General features: G+C 33.0%; 1 protein-coding gene across 1 annotated transcript; it reads right to left on the reverse strand.

The window, feature by feature from the left end:
• Window positions 1-9598: 9598 nt before the first annotated feature.
• On the reverse strand, window positions 9599-14059 carry LOC115883050. The gene is made up of 2 exons (XM_030901325.1): window positions 13194-14059; window positions 9599-9710 (listed from the first exon to the last, which is right to left on the reverse strand). The coding sequence occupies exons 1-2, from the start codon at window positions 14057-14059 to the stop codon at window positions 9599-9601; spliced, it is 978 nt and encodes a 325-aa protein (XP_030757185.1).
• Window positions 14060-14224: the final 165 nt, after the last annotated feature.

A 14224-nucleotide genomic window follows, 5' to 3' on the forward strand; every position in this document is an offset into this window, starting at 1 on the left:
GGGGGGCCCATGGAGCCAAGGCCCCCCCTGAAATATGTAAATTGGGTTAAATATTAGGTTTTTGGGTTAAAAATGGCGCTCTAAAAAGCATATTCTACATTATTTTTATTTGGGCCCCCCCTAAAATAAATCGCGGGCCCTCCCTAAAATAAATTCCTGTATCCGCCCCTGGAGGCAGGTATTGAAAAGGTAAGCTAATTGAGTTCAACTATATATAAATCTATCTTGTAGATCATGGCGGATTCAAAACCGCTTTTTTTTTTCTCGACTTTCTTTCTCATTCTTCAAAAATAATTACGCACGCCACTGCTGCTAGCAGATCCTCTTTCTCGCCAAAACGATTAATGATTCCGAAAACTATAATGTGGACGGCTCCCGGTTTTTTAGCATGTCATATGTCGCTTGTCAAATAGCAATGTTATATAACATGTTACTAAATGTGGACCCTCCTTCAGATGAGAATAGCCATCTAGTATGGGGAGTTGTGTAGAGACTATAATAAAACATGTAGGGGGGGGGGGTATTCAAAAAATATTTATTTGCGATATTTATTAAAAAATATAAAGAATATTCTAGAACAGCAAAGGATGTAAATATGTATTTTCTAAGAAAATCACCGATAAACCGCTATTTCAATAAATAAGTTCATGGACAATGCAATTCTAGAAAATCCAATACGTATCTCATTGAGAATCATGCAGCTATTACAAAATTCACGATAAAACGATGCAGTTTTTAACATTTAAACTATGATTATCTAAGTTCAATATTCAGTCATAGAGAAATATCGTCCTATTTAATTAATCAGTTATATTATTTATTATACAGGGTCATCTGAGAGAGAGAATTGTAAAAATAAGTAAAAAAGTTTGTATGAACGCGTCTCCTAAGTTGGCTTCGTTTTGGAGATACAGGGTATGGAAGTTTCATTTTCGTTTCGGTTTTTTCCAAATCATTTTTGAACTAACGTTGATATTTGGCTAAAAATTTGTGTCTGTATGTTTTTTGATATGTGAAATTCTAATTGAAATGATACATTTTGAAACGTAATCTTAAATTTTGAAAATTTATGATAAAACAATTTCTGATAAATCTTGGTTACCTTTTCTAGGTTCTAGTTCTCAATTTATTATTGCAGTCTAATTTAACAGCCTAGTCAACATGATTAATTTCTGTCAAAGATAATGTATTAATTATTTCGATTCCAAATATCTTGAGAATGCTTGCTCATAGCGATTTTTACCAAGAGCGGTAATTTTTACCTAGGAAATGACACAAATGTATATTTTTTTTTATTTAAATAGTGTAATATAAATATGGAGGAAAAGTTATTACTCTTCAAATCAGTTAAAAATTAAAAAGTACATAAGTAGGTAGCACCCCCTACAAGTACGAGCCATATTAACATCGAAATCTAATTTCTAATGTCAAAAATCATATACAGGGTGTCCCACTTAAGATGGACACAAGCCAATATCTTGGTTGTTTGTTGAGCGATCTTTTTCATTTTTGGCAGGAGGCTGTATGGCTATAAGACCTACATTTTGCCCAGGGTAAGAAATGCGATACCTCATAGAAGTACGTTTTAATGGGGTTTGATATGTTTCGAGTCAAGAGTAAACTACCCTTAGGAGAGTATTTATTTCAAATCCGATAAATTATATTGAATCTTCATTACCCAAGATACTTAAGTTCTAATTTTGATAAATATTGATACAGGGTGTGTGATTAAAATAACACATTTTTATTTTTATTATTATTTTTAAGTACTTACGACGCCACTGGATAAACAACTGGTTTATTATCAATAACCAGTTATAACCAATTATCAATTAATAATCGATTTAAGATTTCAGATAGCTTCCATAATAATTAAGATACGATACAAAGAAACTAAATATTTTCAATTTATTTTGTTTACTTTAAAAAATTGTTTTTTAAGTTTGGTAATACAAATGAATAAAATGAGTTACAAAATAATTTAAAAATCCAGTTTTCAATGGAATCTGAAATACGATTTTTATTAAAACGAATAAAAATCGTATTGAGGAATATTTTTAAAAATCCAAATAGTTATTTAAATCGAATAAAAATATATATTGAGGAATATTTTTAAAAATCCAAATAGTTATTTAAAACAATCACTATTAACTTCGAAAAATATGCTCTAAATAAAGATTTATAAAACTAAACCAACTAAAAGTCAACATCTTCAACCAAACTTAAATCGATTATTAATTGATAATAGGATACAATTGGTTATTGATAATAAACCAGTTGTTTATCCAGTGGCGTTGTAAGTACTTAAAAAATAATAATAATAAAAATAAAAATGTCTTATTTTAATGACACACCCTGTATCAATATTTATAAAAATTAGAACTTAACTATCTTAGATAAGGAGGATTCAATACAATTTATCAGATTTGAAATAAATACTGTCCTAAGGGTAGTTTACTCTTGACTCGAAAAATATCAAACCTCATTAAAACGTACGTCTATGGGGTATCGCATTTCTTATCCTGGGCAAAATGTACGTCTTATAGCCATACAGCCTCCTGCCAAAAATGAAAAAGATCGCTCAACAAACAACCAAGATATTGGCTTGTATCCATCTTAAGTGGGACACCCTGTATATTTGGAAAGAACGAAATAAAAATGAAACTTCTACATCCTGTATATGAAATTTTTCACTTATTTTTATCTGCAGAATATGATGTAAAAATTTCTCGATTACAATTAGGACCACCCTGTATATTACTGTTATTGCGTTTTGTGAATCGCAATAATTGTACAAATCTTTACGACATTGTTGTTTTTTCTCACTGACAAATACCATAAATTCTTATTTATCAATGTTATTCTTTCTATATATCTCTGTGTTTCTCTGACGCAGAATTCTACTACGACATATTTTCGCGCAAAATAGGTTTCAAGCATTACCCAAATGAAAATTTTCCACTAGCTTTTTGTTTTTCTACGATACTATTATTTATTCGAATACATTTACATTCAAATTCCGTTTCATTGTTTACCGCGTTTTATTTTCTATTTATTAGGTTAGACCGCACGCGTCGGATGCTGTGCCTGCGATTAAACGCTGCAAATACAAAAACAAATCGTAAAATTTTTCCGCCGCCTCTAAGTCTGGAGTGTATGATGGACTTTGACCCGGCAATACAGCGCGATGTTTTTTGTTTTGAACGAGTAAAACACGCTGTAGGTTTATCCGTAACAAGGAATGTTTAAAGGCATTGAATAACAAATAAAGTTGTTATTAATTCAAGTCTATTTTCTACAATTTTTTGTTTATATACATCCTTTTGTGAGGAAAATAGTCCCTTATTTCTGCAACTCTCTGGGAATAAGCCATTGAAACAGAAAACTTTAAAAGTCGAAACCTAAATCTATAGATCGTACCAAATAAACTTTTGATCACGTGAATAAACTTGACGGCTGATAAATATATAAACACTTATTTACATCAACAAAACTCACCTCCTTAGCAGCATTTAAGGGACATAAAGGCACATTACTACTGCTTTCCGGTTCAAAATATTATAATAATGATGCAAATAGTCTTTTGCAATGGTTATTAAGCTATCTTGTACACTTTGCACTAAAAGAGGTTCTAAAAAGGAAAACGTTCGACTGCAAGGTCTGCTAGTAACAATTTTTAATCTTAAAATATCACAACACAATTTATTTAAACCAATAACTCAAAGTGTCAAAACGAAATGTCAGGAAATAAATAAATGAATGTGGCAACTTGACATTTTTTACAACAGAGCTACCACCTGAATCCCCAGGTCAAAGGTACCAACTTCAAATATGAAAAAATGCATTTTGTTACAAGGATTATATATTTTACTTTTCGAAAAAAAATGCAGTTAAACAGTATATTTAGGGCAGAAGAGGCGACTTATTATGTGTGGATGGTCAATTAACAATAATTCCCTTGAGGTGTTTTTTACATATTATACGTATTGACAAATATTATTTGCCCACTTAAAATATTACATATATTATTGTTTTCTTATTACCTCAAATATTTAACAATAACAATGATTAATTAAAATGGAACTAACGATAAACAAAAGTAAATCACTTGGCAGGAGTCGTTCAGTCTGATAGCTAAAGTGAACTTTGATCGAGAATAGAATGGCGTAATAGATATTTTTATTGAGAAACATTTATATTTAAATTAATCGGTAGTTTTCTATTGCAAATAAGTGTTTTCTAGAAAAATCAACAACATGTTTTTTGTTTTATATATTTTATTTTATATCTTCTTCAAACAATATCAGTCAGTCTTTTGAATTCTCAATTTCTTTAAGGTGCGTCCACATTGCTCGTGATCCTGGTCGCGCTTTTGCTTCTGATTGTGCTTGCGTTGCTTGCGCTTCCTGTTTGTCGTGTTTCTCAAGATCTTTCGTCTCGCAAGCAACGGCGTCCACATTGTGATCTAGTGCTTGCGTGCATTCTGTTCGGCATGGATGACACCGAAGTATTTTTAATAGCGGCTGCTAGTGCAATCATTATTGCAAAACGAAGGAGACAAAGAGAAAAAAAGGCGGTGTTGGATGTCTAATAATTTTAAAAGTAGATCCTAGCACAGTGAAAGTAAACTTCTACACGATTTACAAAGAGACAGAATGTTTTCTAATAATTTTTATCGCATGTCCGCTGCTAATTTTGAAAGACTTATTAACTTAGTTGGCCCCCGTATAGAAAGAAAAAATACAACTTTTAGAAAGTGTATTCCGGTTAAAGAAAGAGTTAAAGAAAGATTGGTCATAACATTAAGATTCCTTGCAACTGGAGACTTACATACTTAGGTTATTTATTCAAAGTTTCCAAGCAAAGCATTTCAAAAATAGTACCAGGCTATGTCAAAATATAAATAAAGTTCTCAAAGATCAGATTAAGATAAGTAGGCAATATAAATATAGAGTTATATTTTATTAAAGGTATATTTAATATTATTAATCCAAAAACAAAACACAACTGAACAGGCATTTTATGTGATCGCAAGCACTCTACGTGGAGCACCGCGAGCGTTGCGAGCGCCGCGAACATCTCGCTCCGACTGTTTGTCATGATTTTCACGTTTCACGTGTTCGTTCGGCCTGCTCGCGAGCGATGTGGACGCAGTTTTTAGAGTTCACTATTCCATTTTGAACATGTGACGCACTGGATTATTTTTTTCCTCTAATTATTGTAAGGCTATCCCGACCATGTAGATCGGCATATTAATGTTTCTCCCTTATCAGAAACACATTTGGAGCATGCACTATTGGTATCTGAAACGCCCAAGTATTTTTTTGTGACTTTTTGTTTTTAGATTTTTGAAAAACCACTTTTTTGCTTAATTAGATTGAGGCACTGTAGCATCAGTGTTATGCATCAACTTTGAATTGCATTCAAAATGGTATAAAAATCTGTCAAATTTGTCAGATAACTGGAAAAATATATTACTAAAAAAAGAATCTCTGACGGAGTTTTCCTTAATTGAAAAGGTTGCTTCCTTTGAAATTGTATGTAATTATTCAGTTTTTGGGTATACCGGGTGCGTCTTACAAGTAAGTGGCCCACCCCTATAACTTTTTTTTATTTTTTCAGATAAAAAAACGAGATTTGATATGTTAGTATATGCCATAAATTAGGATTGATTGGCGTGTTGTTTTTGGTCACTTCCTGTTTCACCGGAAATGACTAAAACTTTTGATTTTTAAATGGCGCCCTCGGTATATTTCTACTTTATTCGATAGAAAATGACACTCGGAATAGAATGACATTAAAAATTAAATTATTCGTTTCGTTTATCACACTTAAACCTTTCCGTTTTTAAAATATTTTAAAATTTCACAAGTAAAAGAGCATACATCATAAAACGTTCCTTTTTTATTTTTAGCATCTAATTTTCACTCTAATTTTCTCCCTAGACACTTCTTAATATAAAATTTGTTTATGTTGGAAATTCTAATCGATATTAATTTACTTGTTATGACGGAAAATTGGAATATAAATTTTGTGGTCCTCAATAGGCCATCCATAAATTAAGAGTGATTTTTTCAATTAGTGCTGGTTCTAAAGGAATAACATGTTTTTCTCAAACCGCTTGTTGATACAGCATCTATGTAATAGATTCAGAATTTGTAAAAAAAATAATTATAAAAGTCTATGATTTCTTGCTATTTGGCAGCTGTAAATTGTGATTTTGTTACATGGGAGGGAGGAAGATAATCACTTGGAGAATTCCCATTTCAGGTTACGAAGGAAGTCTTTCAGGTTCTTGAGTTCCGTTTTAAGTTGGTTTCCACATAGGAAACAGAACGGTTCTGATCCAGTTAACTGTGTGTTCGCTCCTTTTCTAGATAGATCGTTTGCTTTTTCATTACTACCTTCTATCCCTTGGTGGGATGGCACTCAGAGTAGAAGGATTCGATTTTCTTTCCTTAATTTGTACAGCTTCTCATTGAAATACATAAATTTAATTAAGATTAATATGCTCTTTTAATTTGTTTTCCAAGATACATCTGAAATTTTGACAAAAATAGTTTAAATAGTAAAATCTAGTGGCTGAACAGTCCTCTTTTACTTTTTTCGATAACTTGTCACCTAAATCCACTTTCTTTACATGTAATGAGGATTAAATTGATTGTAATTTACTATAATGCTACTCAAACTTTTTTTAATTAACTCTTCAATCCAATTTTTCCTTTTGTCGCAAACATTTTGACACACTCTGTACAAAAAAGAAAATTATCCACACCTTACGTTTTATTTCCGTAATATTTTATTGGCCCGAATTCGTAATTGAGGCAATTTTTACCTCTCGTTTATCAATTCCTTGGCGCCATCACGTAAAAAAGAAAGAAATTGGATACAGTTCAGATGATGGTCAGGTATTTTAAGAAACTGGGGACAACAAAACCATGTTTTCAAAAGAATTTTATATAGAAGGTGCCATACTTATATTTGTTCGTTTTAATATAGAGAGTACCTATAATTCTATTATCGGTATAATATTTTTAGTATACTTACTATAAACTTGTCTGGATGGACCTATGAATGGGCATTCTAGTTTCTAAAAATTGGCGCCGGGAGGCACGTATAGTTTGGTTTCCGCCCATACTAAAATATGTTAATAAAAAGTTGGTAGGCACTTCTTTTAGTTTCAAAGTAAAATTTTTCCAATTTTGGTCGGCGGTTATTTCCCCTATCCGCCACTTGGCGTCGCGTCCGATCGGAGTTTGGAGTTCTCCACACAGATTTTCTCAAAAACAAACTACGGAAACACGGAATATCTCAAAAACTGCGACTTCGACTGATTTTGATGTTATTACAAATTTTGTTGCAAATATTATTTCTAATCTTAAATTGAAAACCGCGTTTCGCTGGCTACTGTAATTTTGGAGTTACGATTTATTAAAATTTTTAATCCCCTCCCATACCCCCTTACCAACAACCCCCCACTCCCACCAAAAACTAATGGCCAGATTCTCGGGTGCCACAGTATTTTTGTACCAAATTTGGTTAAAATCGGTTTAGCGGTTTTTGAGTTATCGTGTTACAGACGGACAGACAGACACCATGAAAATATTTTGTATTTAGGTCGTGACCCAAATAACTAATTTTTAGTGAAATTAAAAAATCTTTTTTTTGTCCATCTTAATAGCCTACCATATCTGTTGGTATGGTCGGCTAAAAAATGAGTGAGTCCCTTCGACTTTAAAGTTGAAACACAGGTATATAGAAATAGACCAGACAGATGAAAAAATGGAACTATTATAATAATGCAATTGTCCATAACTTTGATGTTTCGATAAAAAAAAAACCATATAAATTGTAAAATTATTTTTATAAAACGGAAAAAAACTTCAATATATGTGTCGTACCAGCAATTCTTTACCGATGATAGATGACAGTTACTTCTGCTTGTATACATATGACAGATAGTAACCTCTAACATGCCTCTAACTCTAAAGAGTAACAATAAATTAAATGTAACGCTTATATCAATGAAAAGATCTATATTAAGTTTATCTGTGATGAATATTTTAAATAAAATAAAAAAAAATAACAAGAGTAGGTATGACGACATTGGAAAAATATACTTAGTTCTAGGTTTGTGAATAGTTAATTTAAAGATAGGGGTTGAGATGGATGTTGCAATAGCGTTTTTTAATGATTGGTTCAGTGATGTTATATTTGGTTCATTTACAAACTCAACGGCAGGTCCTCATTTATACTCCAACTTTAAACACAACTCAAGCAACTATTTTCAAAAAGTAGCCCTTCATGAACCCTTCATTTATATTGTGTGAAAAAAAATTGGAGAATTTTATTATGGTGACAAGACAAAATATGAGGAAACTGCGAACGAATCTTAGACGATCTAGACAAGTAAGCCAACAGTGATAGACAAAATAGAAAATAATATATTAATTTTTTCCCATAACGAGGGGCCGTCCTCACTGCCGGAAACACTGCGATCTGTGGGGCCTACTGTGTTTGTCCCCCTGCTATATCTGCAACCGCTGTCCTATCCCTGTATCCTGCACTAGCTTATGCAGGTCCTTGATAGGATGGGAGCATAGTTCCTCCGGTTCTAGCCTAGCTTTCCCAAATATATTAAGCTAGAAAATGCCTCTGTTCATAAGTTTAGAAATAAAGAGAGAAATAAAGAAGATGAAAACAGTATTGATGGGCATGAAGTTCACAGAAGAGTAAAATTAGTAGAATATGGAGAAAGTGCTAGCCTGTAATAGTATTCCTAAACTTTAGTTGATATTTAAAAAGTAATTTATAAAAACTTAAAGAAATAAGGAGAAACAAAAAAGAACCAGTGGGGATACGCAAATGGGGATACAATCAAAAACCTCTATATGACTAGAACAAAAAACGCCTCCAATTCCGAAGAATCCATATCATAGGAATATAAGAAATAATTAAGTTACTATTAAATTGACAACCAAAAACACTAAGCAATACAAATGAATAATAAAAAAAGCAATAAAACAGAATAATGAAAAAAACAGAAGGTTGGGGGAATTACCTAAAAACATAATTTATTTCTATACATTATGTGCTTCGTTTGTCCGTTAAAACCATTAGAGAGCATCAAACTTTAAAAAAACAATACATGTTTTTTTAGAATATTCCGAGTTGAATAAGATAAGTGTCCATGTTTTGATTGGCGCTTGAATATTTCTGTTTCACAAAATAACAAAATGGTAACTCTTCTCTTACTGAAATTGTTTCTTTACCCTTATGGCAAAAATGTATTGTAACTTCAACAACGACTTTTTCGTAAAAAGTCTTTCTAGTCTTTTCTAAAATAAACGCCAGCTCGCATAGTATTTTGAGAAAATAATCAATTTTTCCTTTAAGCTGACCTACAAAGATTCTTGCGATTCAAGTGTTAAAATCAAGTTAAAAGATTTCTTGCAATTCAAGTGTTAAAATCAAGTAAGCGATAATGTTTTTTTTTCTCTTATTTAAAGGTAAATTGAACCCAATTAACTTAATTTGATTCCAAAAATACGTATTAATTCAATGTCCACGGAATATTAGGACACCCTGTATATTTTTACTATACTCGTACTACTAAGTCTCTAATCTGTTGAACATCAGGGCCGGCGGAAGGGCCGGGCGACCCGGGCGGCCGCACGGGGCGCAGGATGCGAGGGGCGCCACGACAGTAACTAAAATATTTAAAAACAGTAATCTAAACAAGTAGTAACGAATAACCAGATCAATAATTAATCGATACTATCAATTTCCACATTAAAATAGGAAGAAATATCTGACTAAACATTATAAACACTACTGTATCCTAGACATATCCTATTATAGTTTACTGAAATAATGTTCAAAAAATCCTTGGCACGAAAGCTTTGTCATAGTTTTGATTTCTTCTGTTCTATATGTTTTTGGGTGCTCTATTTTTTCGCGGAAGAATATTAAACAAAATAAAATAAAAACATCTGATTTGTTCGTGGCATTTTGGTTATAACTCAAAAGCTAATAACTTTTTGTAAATAACAACCCTCCTTTCTATAATTCTCGTTTTTATAAGTTTTTAAACAAACTGTGGGCCAAGAGCCAGCATATATCTAATTGACAGTTATAGACTGACCGCTCAAAATCGCACTTTTTCTTCTTTCTACTACCCACACCCTTTATTTGTTATTAATGGCTGATATGCCCTAAAATTATATGAGGCAACTATTCATTCGCAAGAAGCTGAAGAGGATCCCGATATCCTTATCAAAAGAAGCTTACCTCATTAATGAAATTAATTTATTCACAGTAGTGGGAAAGATATCAATCTTTTGGTGATTTTGATTTGGTTTGGATACTTTATTTGGTTTTTATTTGGTTGAATATGTAATAATACACGGTAAATGGTAGCAGAATCGTAGAATTTTCTCATTAAAGGAATCACACAAAAAAAATCACAAAGAAATGCATCTCAAACACTGGCTGATCCTCATTTAGAAGCCGAAAAAACTGTATATGATTATATACTGATTCTGCACGAAATAATTGATTGTGAAAAAGAAAATAAAAGTTCTTATAGAAAAATAATGCAACTGCTTGCAACTAAATACTAATGTTTTCAAAGATCACTTATACCAGAACCAGAACGAGACTGCCGAAGTTGGAATTCTATTTCTTATAGCTCTATATACCGGGTGCGTCTCAAAAGTGGCTCACCCCTATAAATTGTATATTTTTTCAGAAGAAAAAACGAGACTTGGTATGTGAGTATACGACATTAGGATTAATTGACATATTCATTTGTTTTTGGTCACTTCCTGTCTCACTGGAAATTACTACAACTTTTGATTTTTAAATGGCACTCTCGGTATATATAATATATATTTCTATTTTATGCGATAGAAAATGACACTCTGAATAGAATGACATATTATATGTCAACTTTTGACATTTTCGCATATGGCTTATTTGAAATTGTAACATGCGGTTCATAACAATTTGACTCGAAATACCAAGTGTGTAGTATCAAATTATTCGTAAAAAAATGTTTTTTCCAAATATGCTAATGAGCCACCCTTGTTCCATTTGAAAAAATTGATATATGATTAAAAATACGATTTGAGCATCTATTAACCGGCCAGAACAAGACACGAAAAACATTAAACTATCAAATCTATTTTTCCAAGTCTCCTTGTTTAAAAATTAGTGTTTTTAACACAGCCATGGCACTCTAGATTGAAATTTAAAATACGATTTTTTAAGCAAAAATAACAAAAGTTGACATATGATATACCATTCTACTCAGAATGTCATTTTTTATTGAATAAAGTAGAAATATACCAAGGGTGCCATTTAAAAGTCAAAAGTTTTAGTCATTTCCGGTGAAACAGGAAGGGACCAAAAACAACTGAACCCGTCAATCAATCCTAATTTATTATCATATATTAACATACCAAATCTTGTTCTTTTATCTAAAATAATAAAAAAAACTATAGTGGTAAGTCACTTTCGAGACGCACACGATGTAGAAAAAACAACAACCGCAGAATAAGATTGAACGAAGAGGAGAATTTTGAAGAATCTTTAAGTGAAAATATATTGTTATCCTGCTAAGCATATTTATATAAATATGCTTATCATCATCATCATCACCATTTAGCTTATACCGTCCACTGCTGAACAAAAGCCTCCCTTAACTCTAGCCATTTCCTTCTATTTTGTGCCACTTGAATCCAGTTTCCAGCCACCCTCTTAATGTCATCTGTCCATCGACTAGGAGGTCGTCCTCTGCTTCTATAGGCCTCGTGTCTCGGTCTCCATTCCACAAGTCTCTTTGTCCACCGTCCATCTGTCATCCTAGCCACATGTCCTGCCCAATTCCATTTAAGATGTAAGACAGATATCACCGCATCTCTTACTCCTGTTCGATTTCGTATTGTATGATTGGGTATTTTATCTCTGAGTGTAACTTCCAACATAGACCTTTCCATTTTCCGTTGCATGACCTGTATTCTATGTATGTTCTTTTTTGTCAAAGTAAGCGTTTCGGCTCCATTAGTGAGGACAGGCAAGACACACTGGTTAAAGATCTTTCTTCTTAAACATATGGGAATATCAGATCTCAGTATATGCCTTAGTTTGCCAAATGCCGCCCACGACAAACCTATTCTTCGTAGAATTTCGTGGGTCTGATTATCCCTTCTAATACCGATCTCATGCCCTAAGTATTTATATATATGCACTTGTTCCAAAGGTATGTTATTAATGTTTAAATTTCCACTTAGTACTAGGTTTGTCATGTATTGTGTCTTTGACAAGTTAATTTTCAAACCGACTTTTTCCGAAGCATCATTCAGCATATCCAGCATATTCTGTGCCTCCTGTATGTTGTCTGTTATTAAAATAATGTCATCTGCAAAACAGAGATGATTTATCAATTTGCCATCGATGTTAATTCCTGTTGAATCCCAGTTTATCATTTTTAGCATACTTTCTAGCACAGCAACGAATAGTTTAGGGGACAGTGTGTCGCCTTGTCTTACCCCTCGATCGATATTGAATTTATCTGTGCATTGATTTGTCGATATTCTGACGTTTGCCGTGGCATTATCATATATATGTCTTATGATTGAGGAGTATCGATGATCGATGCGACTCTCACTTAGTGTCTCTAGAAGCTTCCGCTGGTCTACCGAATCGAAGGCCTTCTCGAAATCCACGAAGACAAGCATTAGTGGTCTATTATACTCAATGCATTTCTCGATAAGGACCTTGACTGTTAGAAGATGGTCATTTGTTCCGTAACCTGATCGGAAACCTGCTTGTTCGCTCGAAAGAAAAAAGTCTATTTTATTTGTCAAACGCTTGGTGAGTATTTTAGTAAATAATTTGTATACGTGGCTAAGAAGGCTGATGGGCCTATAGTTTTTAAGGTCTGTAACGTCACCTTTCTTGTGTACAATAATGATGGTTGCGTTGTTCCACTGTGATGGGGTTATTTCTTCTTCAATGCATTTATTAAATAGGACATTTAAAGCTTTGATGATTTCTGGTCCTCCTTCTTGGATTGACTCTATTACCAGTCCATCGTCGCCGGCAGCTCTATTGTTTTTCATATCTCTAAGGGCACTGATAATTTCTTCCTCGGTTATTTCTGGAATTTCTTCCGACCCCTGATTTATTACCTTTCGGATGTCGGTTCTGATCCCCTGCTGTTTTGATGTGTAAAGTTCTTGATAGAAAAGTTTAATAGAGTGTAGGTTTCCTGTTTGTGTGTTACTATGTTGCCGTGCATATCCTTGATCTTTTGTATTTCTTTTCTTCCCATTGTACTATTTCTCAATACCTTCAAACTTTGATTCTTCTCTATGACGTTCCTAATTTTTTCCGTATTCTGTTGCCTCCTATGCTTTCTGATTTCTTTGGGTATCTCTCTATTTAAAGTTCTATATTCTTGTGTACTCTTGTCCTCCATATCTCTTCTCTGTTTCATTAAAAGTTCTGTTCTTTGATTCAGTTTTTGTTCTTTTACTTTTTTGGGACAAAATTTTTCGATAGCTGTTTGAGTGGCCCCTTTGATGTTTTCGTATATTTCGTCTATCGTATTAGTATTTTCATAATTTAGATTTGAGGCTATACATTCCTTATAAGAATCTTTATTTTCAGGGGCAACCCATTCCTTGTGGTTTTTCTTGAGTATCATGTTAGTTCTTTCCTTCTTTATATTTATTTTTATCTCGGCTCTTACAATGCGGTGATCGCTTCCTATCGAAAATCTGTTTAATACACTTACGTCTTTGATTACATCTTTTCTATTGCTGATTATGAAATCTATTGCGTTTTTGGTTTTGCTATCTGGACTGGTCCATGTCCACTTTTTGCTGTTTCTTTTCTTGAAGAAGGTGTTCATTATATATAATTTGTTGTGGTGTGCGAAATCTATCAGTGTATCACCTCTTTCGTTTCGGCTTCCCAATCCATGATAGCTGACTGAAGTTTCCGCTTCATCTTGTTTGCTACCAACTTTGGCATTAAAATCTCCAATTAACATTGCTTAGTGCATTGGATTAAATATGCTTAGTTGTAGTTAAAATATAGTATTGAAGGAAAGAGCGAGTTATAATAATTATTTGGTTTTAAAAACTAAGGGGGGGGGGCGCCAGATAGGGTACTCGCCCGGTCTCAATATTTCCCTTCCGCCGGCCCTGTTGAACAT

The sequence above is a fragment of the Sitophilus oryzae genome, unplaced genomic scaffold (assembly GCF_002938485.1).
Source record: "Sitophilus oryzae breed Bouriz unplaced genomic scaffold, Soryzae_2.0 scaffold_1802_pilon_pilon, whole genome shotgun sequence".
Lineage (NCBI taxonomy): Eukaryota > Metazoa > Arthropoda > Insecta > Coleoptera > Curculionidae > Sitophilus > Sitophilus oryzae.

Bases quoted from the DNA above. Each gene is read 5' to 3' on its own strand.
- LOC115883050 (XM_030901325.1), bottom strand. From the start codon at position 14,059: ATGTTAATTGGAGATTTTAATGCCAAAGTTGGTAGCAAACAAGATGAA. The intron at 9,711-13,193 runs GTAATAAATCAG...TAAATATTTTAG, and splicing joins TCAGAACCGACATCCGAAAG to TTACTGTCGTGGCGCCCCTC.